The sequence below is a fragment of the Mastigoproctus giganteus genome, chromosome 1 (assembly GCF_048544385.1).
Source record: "Mastigoproctus giganteus isolate SK-2022 chromosome 1, ASM4854438v1, whole genome shotgun sequence".
Classification (NCBI taxonomy): Eukaryota; Metazoa; Arthropoda; class Arachnida; order Uropygi; family Thelyphonidae; genus Mastigoproctus; species Mastigoproctus giganteus.
Genome location: NC_143575.1, coordinates 77020967 through 77043009, shown reverse-complemented (window position 1 = coordinate 77043009; position 22043 = coordinate 77020967). Strand labels below are relative to the sequence as shown.

The 22043-nt window shown below is 36.8% G+C and overlaps 1 protein-coding gene across 8 annotated transcripts in view; it reads right to left on the bottom strand.

Annotated features, from left to right (window-relative positions):
- The window catches only part of Mctp (multiple C2 domain and transmembrane region protein), a 690267-nt gene that overhangs the window by 47371 nt on the left and 620853 nt on the right, over window positions 1-22043 (bottom strand). For all 8 annotated transcript variants that reach the window (XM_090373448.1, XM_090373456.1, XM_090373439.1 and 5 more), the window contains one exon: window positions 8009-8115. In XM_090373448.1, the coding sequence (XP_090229574.1) occupies window positions 8009-8115 (107 nt within the window). The remainder of the gene's footprint in view (window positions 1-8008; window positions 8116-22043) is intronic.

Here is a 22043-nt window from a genome sequence, read left to right as displayed (position 1 = left end):
GGGTTGAATAAATGCACCCATTATTTAGTTATGTTGGGTCCATCCCGGTGGCTTCCAAAGAGCTGAGGGCTTGGTTTTCTCAGTCCTAGCTTTATCTTTCTTTAGGAAGAAAGGACGTTATCTTTCTTTAGGAAGAAAGGACGTTGATCCAAAAAGTTCCAGGACTGAGTCATCCCATACCTCCTTATCTTCTACATCCATTTTTCTTGTACTGCAGGTGGCTCTTCCGATATGTGTTGCTTTTCTTTACCATTTGGCTTTGGTAGTGGTGGAGCACTAGGAGGTACGGATATAGGAGTGGCAGCTGACTGTTTTTTGGGTGAGCTTTTGTGAATGCAATAAATAGCATGTAATCTGAGCAAATGACTCTTTTGGTGGTACAGCCATCTCAGTTTGTATACTGATAGTGCACTTCGCAGAAACCCTCTGGGCATATGAAGACTTTATTTATTGGTTGGATGCATTTTCTGGTCTCTGGGTAGGAGATGTTAAGCCCTGTTTTTAGTTTTCTTTTTCATCCTTCTACTGTTAGGGTGGAAGGATGTCGATCTGTGTAAATTGCCCTCCTTGGCAATTTACACAGATTGATTTGGAAGCTGAACATCCTTTGCTCTCGTGGTCTTTTGCACCACAGAGCACAGGCAGGGTTATCACGACAAGCTGTTTGTGAGTGGCTGTATTTTTGACATCTAAAACACCTCAGTGGGTCTGGAACATAAATCCTCACTGGGCAGTTTAAGTAGCCTGCCTTGATGAAATTTGGAGGCTGTGGGGGTGTTGAATGTTAGGATGAGAACTTGGGTAGTGACAAGATTCTCATCCTTTCACATTGATATTCTCTTGACAGCTGTCACTCCTTTGTCTTTCAGTTCAGAGCAGATCTCTTCTTCTTCAGAGACATGAAGAAAGTGCACTTCAAGGTGCCAATCCCACTCTGATATGACACCTTGAGAAGAGTTCAGAGTTTTGTGTGCGGTTATGGTGATAGTAATTCCCCCTATCAATGTGGCGTTCAGGATTTTTTTCCACTTGTTTTGAGCTTGAAGCTTTGACCAACAGGTTGCCAGATCACAGCACTTTACTGATTTAGGTGATCCTGCCAACCTTATTAATTCTTTCTGGATGAAGAAGGGTGACATCTTCCCAATTGACTGCTCTCTGGTGGAATGGAGAATGAAGAAGACAGTGTCAGAGATGGTGTTTTATCCTCAGTTCTGGCTCTTTTTTAACAGAATGACATTATCATCTGAACGATTAGGTAGGGGTCTTGTTGGGGCCCCCAGAAGAGAAGAGAAGGATTTAAATTACCCATAGGAGTAAAATAAAAATATCAGATGCCCTAAGTACCTCACCCACCACTGAGCCCTATGAAGGGGGGGATGCCGACTCAGGAACTAGCAGGTACTGTGTACACAAATGGGATGCAAAATTCACTCAGGAGCATCATACCCACATTTCCAATAAGCCTAGAACCAGAGGGAGGGAGGGAGACTTATTGGAATGCAGCAATAAGAACCACCTGCCAACTGATCTCAGTCAGGCTCGTCCGGGGCCAAAGTGGTGTGTTAAAGCTGGGCCACTCAACCACCAGAATCCTCCTTTTCAGGTTTCTTCAGGTCACAGTGCATGGCTGCACACGCCAGATTCCAGTGATGTATCCCTGGAACCAAGGTATGGGTGTTGGATCCCAGTGATGCTAATCTGGAAGGCTAGCAGCATCACTGGGAGGTCCTCTCATCATGTACACAGGAGCCCACATAAAGGGCCATCATGTAGTCACATGCAGCCATAAAGTACTTCCTCACTGAAATAATGAACAGAATGTTCTCTAGTTTTAGAGACTTTCCATAACCATGGCAGCAGAAATACCTATTAGACTCATCCTTATGGTTTAGTCAGCTATAGTCATCAATTTTCAAAATAGAAGTGGAAAATTTGAAACTGTTGGAAAAATAAATTTGCACAAAAACATTCTTCAACATATCTAGGAGAAATTACTTCAGCACGATGTTCAGATTTTCAAACACTAGCACGTAATATTAAAACACGAACAGACTTTCTAAAAGAGTGACAATAATGGGTCTAGAATTATTGGCCTTGCTTGGTCTATTTAGACTGCTTTTATCAATGTTTGCATTTCATAAGTTTTCTTGTTGAATTTGTCAATTTATCTTTCAAAACTTTTGGATCATGCGCTGGATTTGAAAACAAGTTGGTGCCACTCTAGTAAATGCTTGTATTTTTTGATGTGACACCTCTGAAGAGTGCTCATATTGCTTTCTCCCCACTTCTAACCTCTTCTTTAAACAGAAGAAGGGTTGTCACTGTTCTACTAGTCTATTAACACATTTAACTACATACTGAGAACGTATACACACATTTTTTGAAATATTTCTTACTTGTGGCACATGCTAGATAATAGAGAATGTCTACAAGATATTCATCCACTTTTTCAGGAAGCCATGTGGCTCCCTTCTCAGCACATAAATTAATAAGATAAGGACAACGTATTACTACCAAGTGCTCAATTGCTTCTTTTAATACCATTGTCATTCCAGTTTTAAAACTTATCATAAGAGGTGCTAAGTGCCAAGCAGTTTTTTGAAGGAATCCCACATACTTTCAGGTTGTTAAGAAGCCCAGTGTTGTACTCTGCAGGGTCATCATTGCTGCCACCTGTTGCAGCTGAAAGTGGCCCCTATCTGTGCAATTTGACAAACAATGTTGTTTCTGCTCTTCCAAAACTTTTTTTTTTTTTTTTTTAATTTTTCACCACTGGGAAACTGCTAAACATAGCATGACTGTACTGTGTTAAACAAACTGCACTACGTTAATCACATTGCATTATGTTTATTTGCATTTTCTGTCAATACTGACAAAAAATGACAGTCAGCATGAAATGTAACATCTAGTTTCGCATTTCTTTCTGTGCACCACATGCTGTCATTATGTTTAATTCGTTTGCAAATGTCTGATTACATCACTTTTATTGCTGCCTGAAATTGAAAAAAAAAAAAAAAAAAAAAAAAAAAAATCACATCTATGTATATAGCAAACGTTCTTTTTTTTCCCTCAGATTTTACAATATATGGAAAAGCTTATGTATGTCTTCTGAAATTAAGTTACATTGCTTTGGTATCTTACTGAAAGAATGTTAATTAGTTTCACACTACACAAATACTATGAAATGACTGCACAACAGAGAACAATGCATTTTTTTTGCATTTTTATATTGCAGTAGACTACTATAGCATGTGGTGCCTCCGTAGCCAGGGGCAGCAGTGCGTAGCACATGCTTCTTGATTAGACCGGAGTTCAAGCCTGTGACCACCAAAATACGGAGAATGCGGAAAAGTCAGGGAATGACCACCACATATCCCCTAAGGCCATATTGCTTTGGGGATATGCAGTGGTCATTTCCTGATCTTTCCGCATCCTCCGTATTTGGTGGTCACGGGTTCGAACCCCAGTCTAATCAAGAAGCATGTGCTACACACTTATGCTCCTGCCCACATGGCTACAGAGGCGCCTCTCATAAGTTATGACTTATGAGTATGAAGCAAACAGCAATACACTCAATTCAAATTTCTCTATTTCACACTATGGCAACTACCTGTGAAACCTCTATAGTACAGGTATTTAATGTGGGCCTTAAAGAATTCACCAAATGCTATTCTAATTTTAACACTAAAAAATAAAATTCTCTAAGTTTTTATGATGTGCATACATTCTGAAATGAGACATGTTGAACCTACCTTTTAGTCCAGAATGGCAACACTACTGAGCTGGCAGCATCCCTTTACTTTGTCTACTATCTAGCAGCCAGTTACCTTTCCATAAGAAGGCAGAGAGAGAGAGAGAGAGAGAGAGAGAGAGAGAGAGACAAATGTACAGGTAGTTCTCAACTTGACGAGTTAATTCATTCCTTTTGCTGACAAGATGTTGTTAGTTTTTAATATCTAATGTGATTCCTAAGAACCGTATGGTGGGGTAAACTGCTATTGGTTGGCCATTCAGTTGTAGTTTCAGATGTGGGTGAAGTTTATACTGGTGGCAAAAATGGATGCACAATGTTTTTTGGGGGAAAAGTTGAAAGCCATTAATTTGTGTTCATGAACTGATCTTATTTATTGCCCCTTGTAACTCTCTCTCAACAGTATCTATGTTTGCTAAGGTCATCTATAAACAGTGCTGTATCAATAGTGTTTGTAAGTCATTCGGCAATGATGTTAATTGCAATTATAAAAAGTGTAGCACTGACTACAGAGCCTTGGGGGACTCCTTGGCAAGAATACTTGGGGTAACAAAGTTTTGTATGAAAATTAGGAGATGACCCTGAAGTCCATATTGATATAATTTGTGGAGTATTTCATACTTTCACGTGTAATCGTAAGCCTTACTGGTATCAAAAGCATACCATGAAATGATGTTCTGATCTAAGGAATGTATTTCGGTCGGAGTTCAAGTCATACTAGTATATCTAGTGTTGATCTGTTTTGTTGGATTCCAAATTGTGCAGCATGTACGAGATTAATTTTCTACATACCATATCCATCGACAGTTTACCCTCTTTTCAAGAATTTTGCTGAGCCAACTGGTCAAGGCAATGGGTCTACAGCAAGTGGGGTTTTTTGGAATTCTACTGGGTTTAAGAAAGGCAAGGACTATAGTATGATGCCATTGTTTAGGGAATGCATCCTCTAGGTACAGTCTACTGAACAGATCAAGAGTGACTGCAATGATTCAGCACTTAGTTCCTGTATCATTGAATAGTGAATATTATCTGGTCCTACCATGTCTAGATGTTGACAGAGCTGTAAGCAGTTCATGGATGGTAAATGGTAGGTTATATTGTTCATTCCCTTTTGATGAAAACTTTAATTTTTGTTTTTCTTCATTTGTTTTAAATCTTCTGAAGGGATGTAACTTTCTGTTCCTGATGTTTTGGCAAAAGTTTCCCATTAAGATATTTGCAATTTTAGCGGGGTCAGAATCATTCTGTTCCCTCCATTCCATGATAAGCACAGGAGTCGTCTGATATTTATCATTTTTTAAATTATTTTCCAAATTTTGTGTAGGAGTTTCTTGATTGAGGGTCAAAGTAAAGCAAATCCAAGCTGTCTTTTTATTACAGCATCTAAACACCTTGCTCTGGCATGTTTATACTAGATAAGATTGGACAGCGGTGAAAGATATTCCAGGCTTTACTTTGCTCTATTTTAGCTGCATGACATTCGTTACTCCACCAGATTTTTGGGTGTATCAGCAATTTTGAAGAGGATTTTGGCATGGTTTTTTTCTGCTTCATGTAATATTGTTTTTGTGACAGTTGCGCACTTCATCAGTTGGGGATTCTTGGGTTATTTCCAGGTCAAATTTAGCTAATTTTTTATACTTCTGCCAATCTGCTTTATCAGCGAGCCACTGCAGAATTTTAGTAGGATGATAAGGGGACTTGTTTAGCAATTCAATTTGTATGGGAATATGATCACTGTGCAGTGGATCATTGTGAACCTCAATTGTTTGAGAACCTCAAACAATTGTTTGAGGTTCTCAAACCGGGAGTGTTCTTGAGTTGAGTTCATTTTTCAGAAGGATGTAGTTTCATCGACAATGATTTGTTTAGGACCACACCCAAGCTCCCCAATAATGATGAAAATTTGATGATGTAGTTCCCTGAAAATTGGATGTCAGAACTTGCCGACTTCCAACCAAATGAATTTGAAAAAAAAAAAAAAAAAACAAAACATATATATATATTTTTTTTTTTTTTTTTTTCTGAATCAGCAATAAACTTCTCACACAACTATATCCACCCTCATCATACTCTTCTCACTTCTACACTGTACTGATCTAGCTGTTGTTAATTTAAACAACAGCTAGATCACTCTTAACCATTGAGGGATTTAATTATTCCAGTGTTGGCAATATACTGGTCAAATGTATCTTTACTTGAGATCCAGTCTATCAGTAGTCATTACTTATTTGTTTACATCTAATATTAATTGCTCATTTGCCAGTCTAAACAAGTAATAATTTTCAATTTTATTTCCAAAACAAAGCAGTTTGTTGTCAAAATAAAATAAATAAGACAAAATTGTTTGAAGATAACAAAGAAAACAGTTTACTTATGAATTATGCTACTTAAGGAATAGCGTAAAAACAAAATTGGCACAGAACTAGTTTGAGAACCTCAAAAGCAGAAGTGTTCTTGATAGATTAACACTACTGAGCAATTGGAAGTTCATACATAATGCATGAGACTGATGGTAACATAATGGATAAGAAAATCAATAACAGATATGCAAGTAAAGGTGTTAAATAGTAGACAACAGACATGAAAAATGGCAAACTGGGAAGTATACATATACTGCAGACCCACTATATAATGTTCTACTGTGTGCTACATCTACACTGCCTGACCACTTCATTAAGACCATAAGCTAATAACATATTAGACCAGTGAAGGCCTAATATGCTATTAGGCCATCTCCATTTCACGGTTCTGACACATGGTAAAAGAGTCAACAAAGGTGTTTAAAAGTGAAATGCAGAATATTGGATTATTCATGTACCTGCCCTCAATTACTGCAGTGAGGTGGAGGATTTTGTTGACAAACATGTCTTTCTAATTAATCTCACAGATGCTTGGTCTTGTTCATATACCTTAAACCATTCTTTTACACATTTTGCATGGACAGCTTCAGTGTCATTTTGAAAGTAACTCTAAATGTAATGGTAAGCATACAACATTGCCAAGTGTATGTGATCTGCAACAATGTTCAGATATTCTAGTATTAACAGTGCTCTCCTGTGAGATCAGGGGACAAAAGGCATGTCACTGAAACATGCCCCACACTATTATACCTTTTCCAACAGCCTATTTTGTCGGTGCATAACAGGATGGTTCCTAGAGCTGACACTTTTCAAAATTTCTTACCCAGAGATGATTTTTTTTTTTTTGTAGGAGGAGGTAGGAAATAACAGAAGAAACCTGAAATTTTTTTACATAAAATGATCACTAAGAGTTTTTGTAATAACTTTTTATTTGGACAGATTTGTAATTTCTAGTTTAGGACTATAATGCCATAATTTAAAAACATTGTATTATGTGATATAACTATTAACTAGTTTTGTAAGTTATACATTCTTACTAAGCATTTAATATACAAAAAATATCATAGTTGTCTTAAAACCAGGAATTTTCACTCCCCCCACTATTTCACAGTTGGAGAAGTTACAAAACACTAAGCTCAAATATAACAAGCTTAAAACCGAAGACTTTGGATCACATCTGGACAAGTGGCAACTCTAATGATTTCAGTGTCTTATATAATCCCCCACACCATAAGTGCAGTTTTCCAGCAAAATCACAACTTGTTGGGCCATATGACTTGCCTCCAATGTTCATCCTTTGCATTCATGCCACTAATGCAGCCATATTTTCCAGATGGTATCTGCAATCACTGGCTTCCACAAGGGTCTTTTACTCCCATATCACTTTTTTAGGGTTCTTCACAAATATAGATACCAATGACTTGAGATATTGCTGAATTAAATGCAAAGGTTAATTGCTTCATCCTTTGGCAACAATTCCACTCAGTAATCAGCTACAAACGTCAAACACCTTACTCAGTCACCTTATTTTTTCTTTGGTTACATTTACTTAGATGTTTTGGGGCATTTTTCCATTTATTAAAGAAGACTAATGATATTAGTCTTTGAACATTCAGCAGCCCTATCTTACTATAAAACCTGGTAAATGTACACCAACAATCATACATCTTTGGAAGACTGAAATCTTGTTTATTCTCTATTGCTGGCAAACTGATTTGGGCACCATGCTTTAGTGTTTTCCTGCACTAACCACATATTACATGATCTCTTTGATTTATTTATTTCTGAAAAGATTGTTGCATATAGCCCAAAATTTCTAATATCCGAATAAAGTGACCAGACAGTGTAGTATGCCAGCTAACTGAAATGAATATATAAAGCAGCAACTTACTTTTTTATCCTTTCTCCAAAAGATGCAATATCCCCCAGGACATTTTGAATTGAGGCTATAACATCCTGAACACCTTGTAGTCTTTCCTTAAAAGTTTTCTTTTCTTCCTACATTAACGAAATTGAATTTCTATAAGCTATGTTGTATACACAGAGAGAGAGAGAGAGAGAGAGAGAGAGAGAGAGAGAGAGAGAGAGAGAGAGAGAGAGAGAGAGAAAACAAGAGAGCATCTGATTTTCATGAATATAATGGCATCCAGTCTCTGAGATTTGAGTTGTACAAGTAGTTTTGATAACATTTGTTGTGTTTAACATCTGGTTATTCTTTACAGAAATACATAATAACAATATATATTAGGTTTCTGTCTTGGGAGATGGAGTGGGGGGAGGTTCAACACAAACATCAATAATGCCCTTCATTTCTCAATCTCACAGGGCTGGGAAATATTTTTTAGTCATAGGCTTTTTGATAAAGTATTCAAAACTGTTTAAATGTTCTCTTATGATGCAGCTGTTATGGTTTTTTTTTTAAATTAATTTCGGTCAGCCATGTCCTAAAGAGTTTAAATTGGAACAATTCCTTCTGATACACATGTGAAGAGTCAATCTACATCCCAATAACAAAATGTGGGAAAGGCTCGTGATCTGTACTTTCATGCAAGATTTGTGACCAGAAGAGAGCATCAAGCTCCACATTTTGGCTATATCAGTTGCACCCTCAAATCTCAGAGACTGTTTAACAAGTTTATGCCAATCAATCCCTTTACAATTCACATAATAGGAGGGAGCCCAAAGATCACATCATGGATTGCCACTTCTATATAATAGAAGCATTTGTGTCCTTATTTTTTAAAAGTAGAAAAAATCAGATGCTTGAATGTTATGTGACATATCCTGTCCTTCATTCAAATGATTTCAAACCAAAGTCTCTAAACTGCTTTTACACAGTAATGGGAGATTTCACATGATTTGTTGCAGTCTGATGAAGCTTTTTTCATTTACAACTTCTGATCCACATCTAATAATGAAGGCTGATCTGGGAGATGAACTTATGAAAGACACTGGCCAAAGACCTGCAGAAATTGCTCAAAGGTATTGCTCAAAAGGTATTGCTTTGAGGTATTGCTCAAAACATCAAAGGCAGATATTGTGGGGATTTCAGAGACGTGGTGTCACACAGATATAAGAAATGCAGAACTGGAATTTGGGGAGTACAATGTCTACAGAAAGGATAGACAGGATAGGAAGGGAGGAGGGGTTATGCTATTAGTTAAAAAACACATAAAATCCAAGGAAGTGAAGCCAGTCGACATCGCTGGACAGTGCAGTGTCGAGTCAGTTTGGTGTGACATAAGCATTGGGAGATCAAAATTGAGAGTAGGAGTGTGCTATAGGCCTAATGACTCTGATGAGTATAATAAGAAACTGTTCGGAGAAATAGAGTGGGCCAGTAAATCAGAGAGTCTTATAATGGGGGATTTTAATTTCCCAGATATTGACTGGAATTTGGGGGCTGGTCACTCACACAGTAGCAAGGCTTTTGTGGATTTATTGGATGATTGTTTTCTACATCAGCATGTTCGGGAGGCAACTAGAGGGAGTAATACTCTTGATTTGATTATCAGTAGTGATTCTTCATGCATTAAGAATCTGCAGATAAATGAACCACTTGGTGGCAGTGATCACAGTGTGCTGAAGTGGGAGTTACTCAAAGAGGTAACTACCATTAGGGGTAAAGGGAAGGGGTATTGCTTTCGTAAAGGCGACTACAATGGACTGAGACAGTATTTAAATTCTATACAGTGGGATCAACTGATGATATTGCCAACAGCAAATTCAAAATGGGAAGCATTCAAAGAACTTATTGTGGAAGCTACTAGGCTTTACATACCAACTAAGAAATATTGTTCAAGGTTTAGGCCTAAATGGTTGTCAGATGAACTAATGAGACATGTGGCAGAGAAGAAAAATGCATGGGATACATATAAATTAATGGGTGACATGGAAGCCTATGATAGATACAAGTTGATCTGTAACCAAGTTACAAAGGAGGTTAGGCAGGCGAAGGCAGATTACGAGAGATCCTTGGCAAGGGATGCGAAGAAAAACAGCAAAGAGTTCTTTACTTATGTAAACTCTAGAAGGAAGGGGATGAATCAGATTGGTCCACTTGAGATCGATGGGTCAACTGTTGATGACCCTGCTCGGGTAGCTAACAAACTAAATGAATATTTTGCATCGACATTCACACATGAGGAGTTATTCAGCGAGGGGAATGCCAGAGGTGTATTCAACTCTAGCAGTAAGCTAGAGAATCTTGTAATAACTGAGAGCAAAGTGGAGGAGAAATTGTTGAAGATAAACACAAGAAAGGCACCTGGGGTGGATGGGATCTATCCAGTTATATTAAAGGAGGCAGCAAAGGAGGTAAGCAAACCCTTAGCCATAATTATGAGAGCTTCCTTGGACTCAGGGGAGGTACCCATTGACTGGAGATGTGCAAATGTGACCCCAATTCACAAAGGGGGATCAAAGGCTGACACAAGTAATTATAGACCTGTGAGTTTAACTTCTGTTCCCGGAAAATTAATGGAGGCACTGGTGAAAGAAGCACTGCAGGATCATCTAGACAAGACTTCAGTTATAGCTAGGACACAGCATGGTTTTGTTAAGGGGAAGTCTTGCCTGACCAATTTGATTGGATACTATGATGCAGTCACAAAAGAACTGGATGCAGGGAATAACTTTGATATTATATACTTGGATCTTAGAAAGGCTTTTGATACTGTTGCACATGGAAGACTGCTGCACAAATTGGAGCAGTGTGGCATTGGAGGCAAGTTGCTGCTATGGATAAAGGGGTGGTTGAGGGGGAGAAGACAGAGAGTGGTAATCAATGGACACTGCTCATCGTGGACTAATGTTATTAGTGGAGTCCCTCAGGGTTCAGTATTGGGGCCTTTATTGTTTTCTGTATTTATAAATGATATTGATGATGGTATATCAGGCTTAATGTCCAAGTTTGCAGACGATACGAAGGTTGGCAGGGTTGTCAAGGACACTACTGACACTATGCTGCTGCAACAGGATTTGGAAAGGTTGAGCAGATGGGCTTCGAGGTGGCAAATGAAGTTTAACATTGACAAATGTAAAGTACTACATATGGGAAACAGCAACCCCAGAGCAACGTATCAAATCTGTGGTACTACACTGACAGTGGTAGAGAATGAAAGGGACCTGGGGGTGGTGGTGCAGGCAGATATGAAGTTCTCTGAGCAGTGCAGACGAGCTGCAAGAGTAGCTCATGGTGTATTGTCAATGATATATAGGAATTTTTCTAGCAGGGATAAGGAGGTGATTATTCCCTTGTATAAGGCAATGGTCAGGCCACACCTAGAGTACTGTATACAGGCCTGGAGGCCTCATTTCAGGAAGGATGTAGAGCTGCTGGAACGAGTACAGAGAAGGGCAACTAGATTGGTGAATGGGACAAAGGGGTTCTCTTACGAAGAAAGGCTTAAGTTTTGCAAATTACAGTGTCTGGAAACTAGGTACCAGCGGGGTGATCTGATAGAGGTGTACAAAGCCTTGAATGGTTTGAGCATGCTCAATGCTGATGGGATTCTTCCTCTAGCTCAGAAAAATCACCTGAGAGGGCATAAATTCAAATTGAGGAAAGACAGATGTAGGATAGATGTGCGGAAATTTGCCTTTAGCCAGCGGGTGGTTGGTGGGTGGAACAGACTTCCATCCCTTGTCGTGGAAGTTGATAGCCTAAATAAGTTTAAGGCTCAGCTGGACAGGTATTTCGAACGAACAGAGGGGTGAAGTGGAAGTGGTTATTTTTATTTATTTATGTTACTTTTTTTTTTTTTTTTTTTTTTTTGGCTGATGCTGCATAAGCTTGCTTTCTTGCATCAAATGCCTCTACTAATGCTAATGCTAATGCTAATGCTAAATGGAACTTCCCTGCTTGTTGACAGCATATCAATATCCAAACTCATCAGCAAATCTGCTATCTTGTTTATAAAATTGCAAAATTCTGTGCCAATGTAGTGACATTGGCATGTTGGTACAGGCGCTAAGTTTGATTGGAAACCAACAGAATGTCAATTTTTTATTAATTCCTGTGAGATAAGTCCAAAAGTGGCCTTATTAGATAATGGGAACATCTGATCAAAAAAGCTACATGGACTAGTGTACATAATATATATGAAAATATGAAGGCTCTATCAACATACATTAATCATGAACAAAAAATCTCTCATATGTGCTGGGCCTAAAATAAATTTACTTACAAAATACTATGGCTTTCTATGCACAGTCTTGACTGCATATTTAAGTATTTTCTTCATCAGCATTACCCCAGGGGCTTACATCTGGTGAGTATGAGCTTGGCACACCCAGGGTCCCGAGCTGGACCCTGGATCATCATTCTTCTCTTTCTTGGTGGTTTCCTTCTACTTCTCTCTCTCGCAGGGTAACTCAAATTTTTTTTGGGCTGGTGCTGCATAAGCCTCAGGCTTCCTTGCATCATATAGCTAATAATAATAATAATCTAGTCACAGGCAAAAAGTGTTAATATGATCATCTCATGAGCTACACTGAGGGCAGCTATCACCATTACATATTAAGTTGGCTTTGAAACCTTCTATAAAACAACTGAATGAAAAGGGAGAATTTGTGCAGTATCTCAGAACCACCTTAAAAGTTCTTAGTGAGGCAAAGACAAAATAGTGGTATTTTTCTGACAAATAATAATAAAAGTGAAAAAGTGACAAAATAATCAAGGAACTCAAATATGTAAAGTTGAGTGAAAAATTGGTTAATTGCAAGCAAAGTTTCTCTTAAAACAGTGGGGTGAGGTGTGTGTGTGTGTGTGTGTGTGTGCGCGCGCACACGCACACATCTGTTTAGTCACGAATTACTGAGACTATTTCCAGTGTTCCATATTCAGTACAAGAAAATGCCCATAGATAATGTGTAGAAGAGGATGGGTTACTTATTGAGTAATAGCTGGGGTATAGTTAAGTATCAAATTGCATCTATAAGGCTAAATTTTTGACATCAGTATTGGCTATGCATTTTTAAGAAGAGGCTGACACACTATACAGAACAGAGATAGCATGCCAGGATATATCAGATACATTCACAAGCAATTTGAAAAAAAGATGGCCAGAAACACTCATTCTTTTTCTGAGTGAGTTTCTTGGCCATATCTGGGCCCTGAGCAATAATTTTTCAACTAGCAGTGGGCTTTGTGGAGTAATTTTTTGAAAATTTTTTTAAATTAAAACTTTGTATCATCAGCCATTTTCAATTGACTGCAGGATGAAGACCTCTCCAGCAATCCAGTTTCTTCTGTTTTGTGCAATGGCCATCCATTTACTACTCATGACCTCATGAATTTCATCTGTTCATCTCTGTTGTTGTCTTGCAGGTTTTCTTTTAACTCCTCTTGGGTACCATTCTCTTAATTTCTTAGTTCATCTGTCATCATGTCTTTGAGCTATGTGAACTGCCCAAGTCCATTTCAGTTCTTTAGATAAGAATGTCCTTTATTTGTGTTTGCTGCCTAATCCACGTTTCTTTTTTTATCTAACAGTCTGATTCCTAATATAATTCATTCCATTCTTCGCTGCATAGTTTTCAGCTTCTCTTCCATTCTTTTGGCAAGTGCCCAAGTTTCACTTCCATAAGTCATGGTGGGGAGTATACATTGGTTCATTATTTTATGTTTCAGACAAACTGGGATATTGCTCCTCAGTATGCGACTATATTTCCTGAATGCTGTCCATCCGATATTTATCCTTCTCTTGACTTCCAGCCATCTATCCTTATTACAGCTAATGACTTGTCCCAGATAAGTATATAAATCCACCTTTTGTCCCTTCAACAATTATATCCCTTTCTGTGGCATACTTGTTCATCATTACTATTGTTTTAGCCACATTCATCTTTAGTCCAAAATACTAACTCTGCATAACTGATTAAGATTTTCCTCTAATTCTTTGGGATCATGGCTTATGATCACAATGTCATCTGCAAATCGTAAAGGGTTTAGATACTCCATTCACATCAAATCCTTTCTGCAACCAGTTTAATCTTCTGAAATCTTCCTTTGTCGAACTCCTTTCTCAATTTTAAATTTGTTACTGTCTTCGTCTAGTCTAATAAAGGAGGTGGCGTTCTCATATATTTTGTTCAAAATCAATGTATGGGGTATCTATGCCTTGTCTTTCCAGTGCCCGAAACATTGCCTTATGCTGTAGAGGAGTTGTTATTATTTGGTTTTTAGGAGCATTAGCAACTAAGGTCATATTGCTCCAGGGATATGCAGTGGTCATTTCCTCGACCTTTCCACATCCTCCGTATTTGGTGGTCACGGGCTTGAACCCTGGTCTAATCAAGAAGCGTGTGCTACACACTGCTGCTTCTGCCCACCTGGCTATGGAGGCGCCGCTGTAGAGTCAAATGCCTTTTCATAATCCACAAATGCCAGGCATAATGATGTTTTATATTCATCTGTTTTCTCCATTAGCTGCGATATTACATGAAGGTGATGCATAGTTGAGTCCTGTCCTAAAGTCAGCTTATTCTTTTGGTTGATTCTCATCAAGTATTCTTTCTAATTTGTTAGTAATGACACTTGTGAAAAAATTATAGATGTGGGAACAAGCTAATTGGTCTATAATTTCCAATTCATCTCCTTTCTTATGCAGCAAAATTATGATTGCATTATTCCACTCCTTAGGGGTCATGCCTTTCCCAGTGTATTTTGTGAAGAGTCTTGCCAGTTTCTGTCATGTTCCTTCCTTGCAATTTTAACAATTCTACAGTAACTTCATCTTCACCTGGGCTTTCTGATTTTTTGTTTTCTTCATTGCATATTCTACCTCATTAGGAAGGATATCGGGTATGGCGTATGTGTTGCTAATTTTTGTGATCCATCTTCCCCACTGCTGGCATCATTCCCTCGCTCCTTATATAATTCTTTATAGTAGTCTTCTGCTATTTGAATTATGCCTTCTCTGCTATTTACAAGTACACCATCGCTATTCTTCAGTTTCAGTATAATTTTGTCTTTCTGTATTACTGCACATGGCTGCTGATTTAAGTCCTTTGTTTTCCCTTAATGCCTATTCTACTTTTCTTGTGTTAAATCTTCTCGTCCTCTCCAAGTCTCTAATGGCTTTGCTTAACTCAATATACTCAATTTTGTCCTTGTCAGTGCTTATGTTGCTGTTCATTTGTCATCTTCGGTTCATCATCACAAGTGTTTCTTGACTAATTTTTTCTTTGGATTTCTTTTTACCTATAGGTTTCTCGGTCTTTATCACTTTCAGAAAGTTGTATTCCTCGTAAATATCTTGGTTCTAAAAGGTCTTCAGAAGCTCAAACTTTTTCTTAAGTTCCAGTACATGCTGCTTTTTCTCCTCTTCTGTTATCTCAAAGACCTTCATATTATTTACTCAAGTCAGTTTTTTCTTTCTTTTCTTACATCTATATCGAGTGTCCATCTTACCATTCTGTGATCACTTCCAACACTTACCTTGTTCAGGACAGTAAAATCATTCACAATATACCTTCTTTTAATGAGGATGAAGTCTAGTTCATTAGCTGTTAATCCATTTGGGCTCTTCCATGTCCATTTTCTGTTCCCCCTTTTCTTGAAAAAAAAAAAAAAGTGTTCATTATTGACATTCCTTGAGATTCTGCAAATTTAATAAGTCTTTGACCTCTTTCATTTCTTTCACCAATTCCAAAATTTCCTATAGGTTCCCCTTTCTGCACTGTTTTGTCTTTTTCCAACCGTAACAATGAAGTCCCCCATAATAATTGTGTAGTGAGTTTTCTGTTTGTGTAAAAGTCCCTCAATTTCAGTGTACATTTCTTCAACCTCTTCATCATCAGGCTCTATGGTAGTGCATAAATTGTTATAACCTTTAGTTTGTACCTCTTAGATATCCTGAGCAGTCTTGACACCCTTGGGGATGTACATTTGAATTCCAAAAATGTTGTTTTTTATATCATTGTGGACCAGAAAACCAACTCCACTTCACTCTTTTCACTGTTTCCATTGGTGTACAGCAGATTTCCACTTGATAAACTTATAAGTGATTCATTTCTTCGTGTTTCAGCCAAACCGATGATATTCCAATTCACATTTTCTAATTCCTTTTCCAGCTCTAATATTCTATCTTCACCGATGAGTGACTTACGCTGTAACAGGCTAAGTTCAGAGTCCGTGCAGGGTAGACTGGTTGTACCCAGAGATTCTTAGCACCCTCTGCTTCCACTCTGATTCTCTCACTGTCGTAAGAGGGGGAGTGAAAGCCGCTGGGGACTGAGGGCCATTTGTTTCGCCATGTCGTAAAGTGCCGGAGGGTTTGGTCTTTTCCTATTCACACTGACCAGGTATCTTGAAAACTTTGTTTAGATGATTTTAAATATTTTTTTCTTATTTTGATTTGGATTCCCAATATTAGAGTGCAATTATTTCAAAAATTTAATTAGAATTAAGAAAAAACAAAAAAAAAGTAAAAATTGTCATTACTTCTACATTTATTTATATATCATTTTATTCAGGTCTGAATTTAAATTCCAGATAATTTTATCTATTGTAAGCTGCCAAAATTCTATAAAAATGGTTGGCAGGCATGATTGCCTCTGATTTTAAAATCTATTTTCACGCTGTCATTTATTATAAACTAAGTCTACTCAGAAATGCAAATAAGAGATTTGTGATGTACAGGGTGACTGATTTTTTTTTTTTTTTTATTCGTCATACTATTTCTCTTTACAGTTTCACAAGCTTCAAATTTCTCATACCAACATCATTCTGTAGAGAAAGATTTGAGGATTTGGTTGGCAACATTGAATACTCTCCAGCTGATGTGAAGAAAATGGCAGTGTACAGTATCAAAAAAGTGCTTTTATTGTTAAGGAATACCACAGAAGTGGTAATTCAGTTATTTCTGCTTAAGGAAGATACTGACAGCACTGTGTGTGTGTGTGTGTGTGTGGGTGGGGTGGACCAACAAACTATGCAGTGTTTTAAATGAAAGGTTCCTGTGTGAAATTTTTGACAACAGGATGGCATCTAACTGCTACCAGTATCTCAACTTCACTTTCTTAGTTCTGACTCTGAATAAACTTTTTATAGGTACTACTATATAGTAGTAAATTATCTTATACTTAGTATAAGTATATAGGCGACAACAGTGAAGGAAGAGATCTAAATAGGGACTCAACCCGTGCCAAATGGAAGAGTAGAATGATGACATTATACATAAATTATTATATAATATGTATCAACCAATAAAATAAAGGTAAATACAAGCTTGGTTTTTTTAACTTTATTTCAGCATTTCCAATAATGGATACTCACTTCTCCCTATTAGTTCATAAAATCAAAGGTGCACTGTATTTTTTTTTATTTTTTTTTTTTTAAGAAAAAAAAATCTTTAGTATTTTTTGGTCTGCTGTTATGCTTCATTTTTAACATGGACAAAATTCTCAACCCCCAAGATCTTTTAAAAATAAAATTGTGTTATATGTTTTTGTAATACAGTACGTGTATATTTTATGATAAAATGCAGTGAAATTTTGATGGGGACAAGTACTGAAAAATGAAACAATAACTGTATTTAAAAAAAATAACATTAAAACAAGTTTAGGTTTTAAATTTTGCAACATTTTATTAAAACTGATAATTCAAAGTACATGGTGTTAAAATAACCATTTTGCTTTGTGATAATGAAAAGAGAAATATAAATTGATAAAATTGAAGATTATTGGAAAAACTGCATGAAACAAGAAAGTACCTGATTGGATATGGACCTAATTGCACTTTGGAACTGAGTAATACGAATGAAGTTTGCCTGCAAGTACCTTTGTCAACAGTACTTGCAGACCAAGTATGACACTACAAAAGTTCTCAATAAAATAGTATTGTTCGTAAACTGCACAGAAGTGCTCTGTTATCATTTTAATTTAAGATATAATAAAATATTGAAACTAAATGTAAAACTGAAGATACTGAAAGCAACTTAAAATGTAATTTCAAAGAAAAGTTAATTGTTCTTAGATTTATTGGAACTGATTTAAAAAAAAGAAAAAAAAACTTGTCAACAGATTTGGGTTCATAAAATCAAAATTCACTATATTTACTTTTGAAGATTTCATTTCAGTTTCAGAAGAAAGAATTAGTGCAAAATCAAATTTCAATTTCTTGTTAAGAGCTAAACAGTTGTTTAAAATAAATTTGTTCTTGTTCATCTTGGTATTCAATCATAATGAATTCCGATCATTAAGTAGCAATTTAAGTTGCAGAATTTTAAAAATAACCAAGTTATTTCATATTTGAATATAATGAGGATGGAACTATTTTCATTCATTAAAATTTAGTTTTAGTAAAAAAAAACTTAAGGAAAAAATAAAATGAATATGAAGGAAGGAATTTTTAGATAGAACATATGCCAGGAAGTTTTATTTATGCAACATGCAATTTACATGAAAAGCACTTAAAGGACAGAAAAAAGACAAAAGGGCACTCTTATAAAGAAATTAATAAAACTGAAAGCAAGCTTAGACTGAAGATATAAGAAGATGAAGAATAGCTTTTGTTTGTGTGCCATAATTATGCTTACCTTTTGTCTTTTTCTCTGAAAAGGGAGGGTATACATAAAGTTAATTGTGAGTGCATTAATAATAATAATAATAAAAAAAAATACAATGGAAAAAAAATGTGTGCAAAAGACAAGTATAGTGGGTAGCAATGCAAAATAACAAATCATGAAATTCAAAAATATGAGAGGGTAAAACATTTATTTCTCTAACAATAGCATTTCAAATTAAGGTTACATTAAAGAACTCAAAAGGAATAATTCAAGCAGAATAAGCAAAACAAGTTAAAAAAATTGAAATATGTGCATTAAAACAACCAAACAAATGTCGGACAAGCATTATATTTTTATATTAGTTTTAAGTACAAAAATGTGAGAAACTATTTTCCTTATATGGCGAAGTTAGTCTATTCAAAGCTGTAAAATTAGAAGTAAAATTCAAAGTAAATGTTAAAACATAAGAATCAGATAAGCAGCAATTCTCACATTGAACCAATCTTTAAAATTGTAGGAAGGTTGAGAATGTGTTAAGCAAAAAAAAAAAAAAAAACAAATAAGGCTGAGGCCTTAGTTTTGCCAGTAAATTGAGCATTCTGTGGCTAATTTTTGTTTCCTGGATGAAAAACCTGAGCCTCTGGGAGAAAAAACCCATGCACTTCTCAAAAAAGTCCAAAAACATTCCACATGTCATTGATGAAATCTGAACTCAGGCCTTTTCTACATGACGTGGGGAGGAATGGTGATTATATCTACTCCATGAAGGCACTGCAGGAAGAATAAAACTACATAAAACCAAGCACATGAAAGATTAATCCATAGCTTGGTATGCATCTTTCATACAAATGAAAGGTTCATGTAGAATCTAATACTATGTTATAAACATATTCATAACATATCAGAAGAAACTGAATTGCTTATATTCCTGTAAAAAAAATGCTGAAAATTTAAATAATACAAGTCAAAACCAATTTTTCTTTGCATACAGCAATATAAGGGGATTATGTTCTTAACCAAAAATCAGATATGCAACTTCATTAGATACAAATAAATAGAATATTTAATCAATTAATATAACAGTAGCAGTATAATCCTTTACACCCAGTAACAGAACCAAATGGCGGCCACACGGCATATGAGAAGTAGATACTATGTTTATCTAATGACAATAATGAATTAGCAAAGGAGAAAATCAGAGTAATAACTATTAATAACAGAGAGATTTTATTTTGTCAAGAAGGATTATGATATCACTAAATCACCGAATGCTATTTAAGCAGGATAAGCTGGAAAATCCATTATCAAAGTTAAGTATGAAATTTTCAGTTCAGAAAATCAAAATGCTAGTGATTTTAGCAAGTTAGTTAATGTGTGTATAGTATTACATTTCAGGCACATTAGTAAAAATTCATAATTTATTAAAAAAAAAAAAGCAAGAAGCAATAACTTATGCATAAACCAAGAAAACTATTTCTGCACATCTGACACAATGCTTATTCATTCTTCCAACCACGACATAGGTATAAACAATATCCAGTGCTTCAGCTACAATATGGATTTCAATTAGTCCAATTTTAATCAAATTTCGGAAGGCAGAATGCGCTGGTCCCGAAGGAACTAGTAGTTGTTGGTGACTCTATTGTCAGGGAAACGGGGAACATGCTTTGTAAAAAAGATAGGTGGAACAGGACCAGGGTATGTCTGCCAGGGGCAAAGGTTGATGGCATTGTAGAGCGAATATCATCTTTTAAGGGCACAAAAGGTGATATAGTTGTACACGTTGGCACTAATAATATTAAGAGTAGGAGACCGGCAGAATTACTTAACAAGTACAGGTCACTGTTGAACAAAAGCCGAGAATTAGGGTTGAATTTGAAAGTGTCTGCAATTCTGCCCAGACACGATAGGAGGGAGTATATGATGAGAGCCTTGTTGATCAATTCGGCCCTGGAAAGATTGTGCAAGGCTCAAGGGGTAGAATTTTTTTCAGCCTGGACTGTACTTGTTAACAGGAGAGATTGCTTCTACAGGGATGGGATACACTTAAATAGAAAGGGTGCAAGAATATTTGCTGATGCTATCGAGGCAGTGTTAGGTGGGTCGGAAAACTGCTAGCTTGGGGGGAGACAAAGACCAATAGATTGACAGTAGCCACTAGCAGAGGTGAAAGAGATTCTTGCACTGCTTCTATTAGAATGAGCAGAAGCCTGAAAAACAAAATGCATGGTATTTCAGAGACTGCTGGGAGCCAGTACGGTACAAGTAAATACATGGGTTGTGTTAGGGTAGCTAAGAATAGAAACAGGTGCAGGTATACTTGTGTGTACACCAATGCTAGGAGTTTAGTAAATAAATTTGATGAATTTGAGGTATTGCTCAAAACATCGAAGGCAGATATTGTTGGGATATCAGAGACGTGGTGTCACACAGATATAAGGGATGCAGAACTGCAATTTGGGGAGTACAACGTCTACAGAAAGGATAGGAAGGGGGGAGGGGTTATGCTATTAGTTAAAGAAACACATAAAAACCAAGGAAGTGAAGCCAGTCAACATCGCTGGACAGTGCAGTGTGGAGTCAGTTTGGTGTGACATAAACATTGGGAGATCAAAATTGAGAGTAGGAGTGTGCTATAGGCCTAATGACTCTGATGAGTATAATAAGGAACTGTACAGGGAAATAGAGTGGGCCAGTAAATCAGAGTGTCTTATAATGGGAGATTTTAATTTCCCAGATACTGACTGGAATTTGGGGGCTGGTTACTCACACACTAGCAGGGCTTTTGTGGATTTATTGGATGATTGTTTTCTACATTAGCATGTTCGGGAGGCAACTAGAGGGAGTAATAGTCTTGATTTGATTATCAGCAGTGATTCTTCATGCATTAAGAATCTGCAGATAAATGAACCACTAGGTGGCAGTGATCACAGTGTGCTGAAGTGGGATTTACTCAAAGAGGTAACTACCATTAGGGGTAAAGGGAAGGGTTATTGCTTCCGTAAAGGCGACTACGATGGACTGAGACAGTATTTAAATTCTATACAGTGGGACCAACTGATGATGTTACCAACAGCAAATTCAAAATGGGAAGCATTCAAAGAACTTATCTTGGAAGCTACTGGGCTTTACATACCAACTAAGAAATATTGTTCAAGGTTTAGGCCAAAATGGATGTCAGATGAACTAATGAGGCATATGGCAGAGAAGAAAAATGCATGGGATACATACAAATTAACACATGACACAGAAGCCTATGATAGATACAAGTTGATATGCAACCAAGTTACAAAGGAGGTTAGGCAGGCGAAGGCAGATTACGAAGGCAGTTCTTTACTTCCCTTCCTTCTAGAGTAAACTCTAGAAGGAAGGGGATGAATCAGATTGGTCCACTTGATATTGATGGGTCAAGTG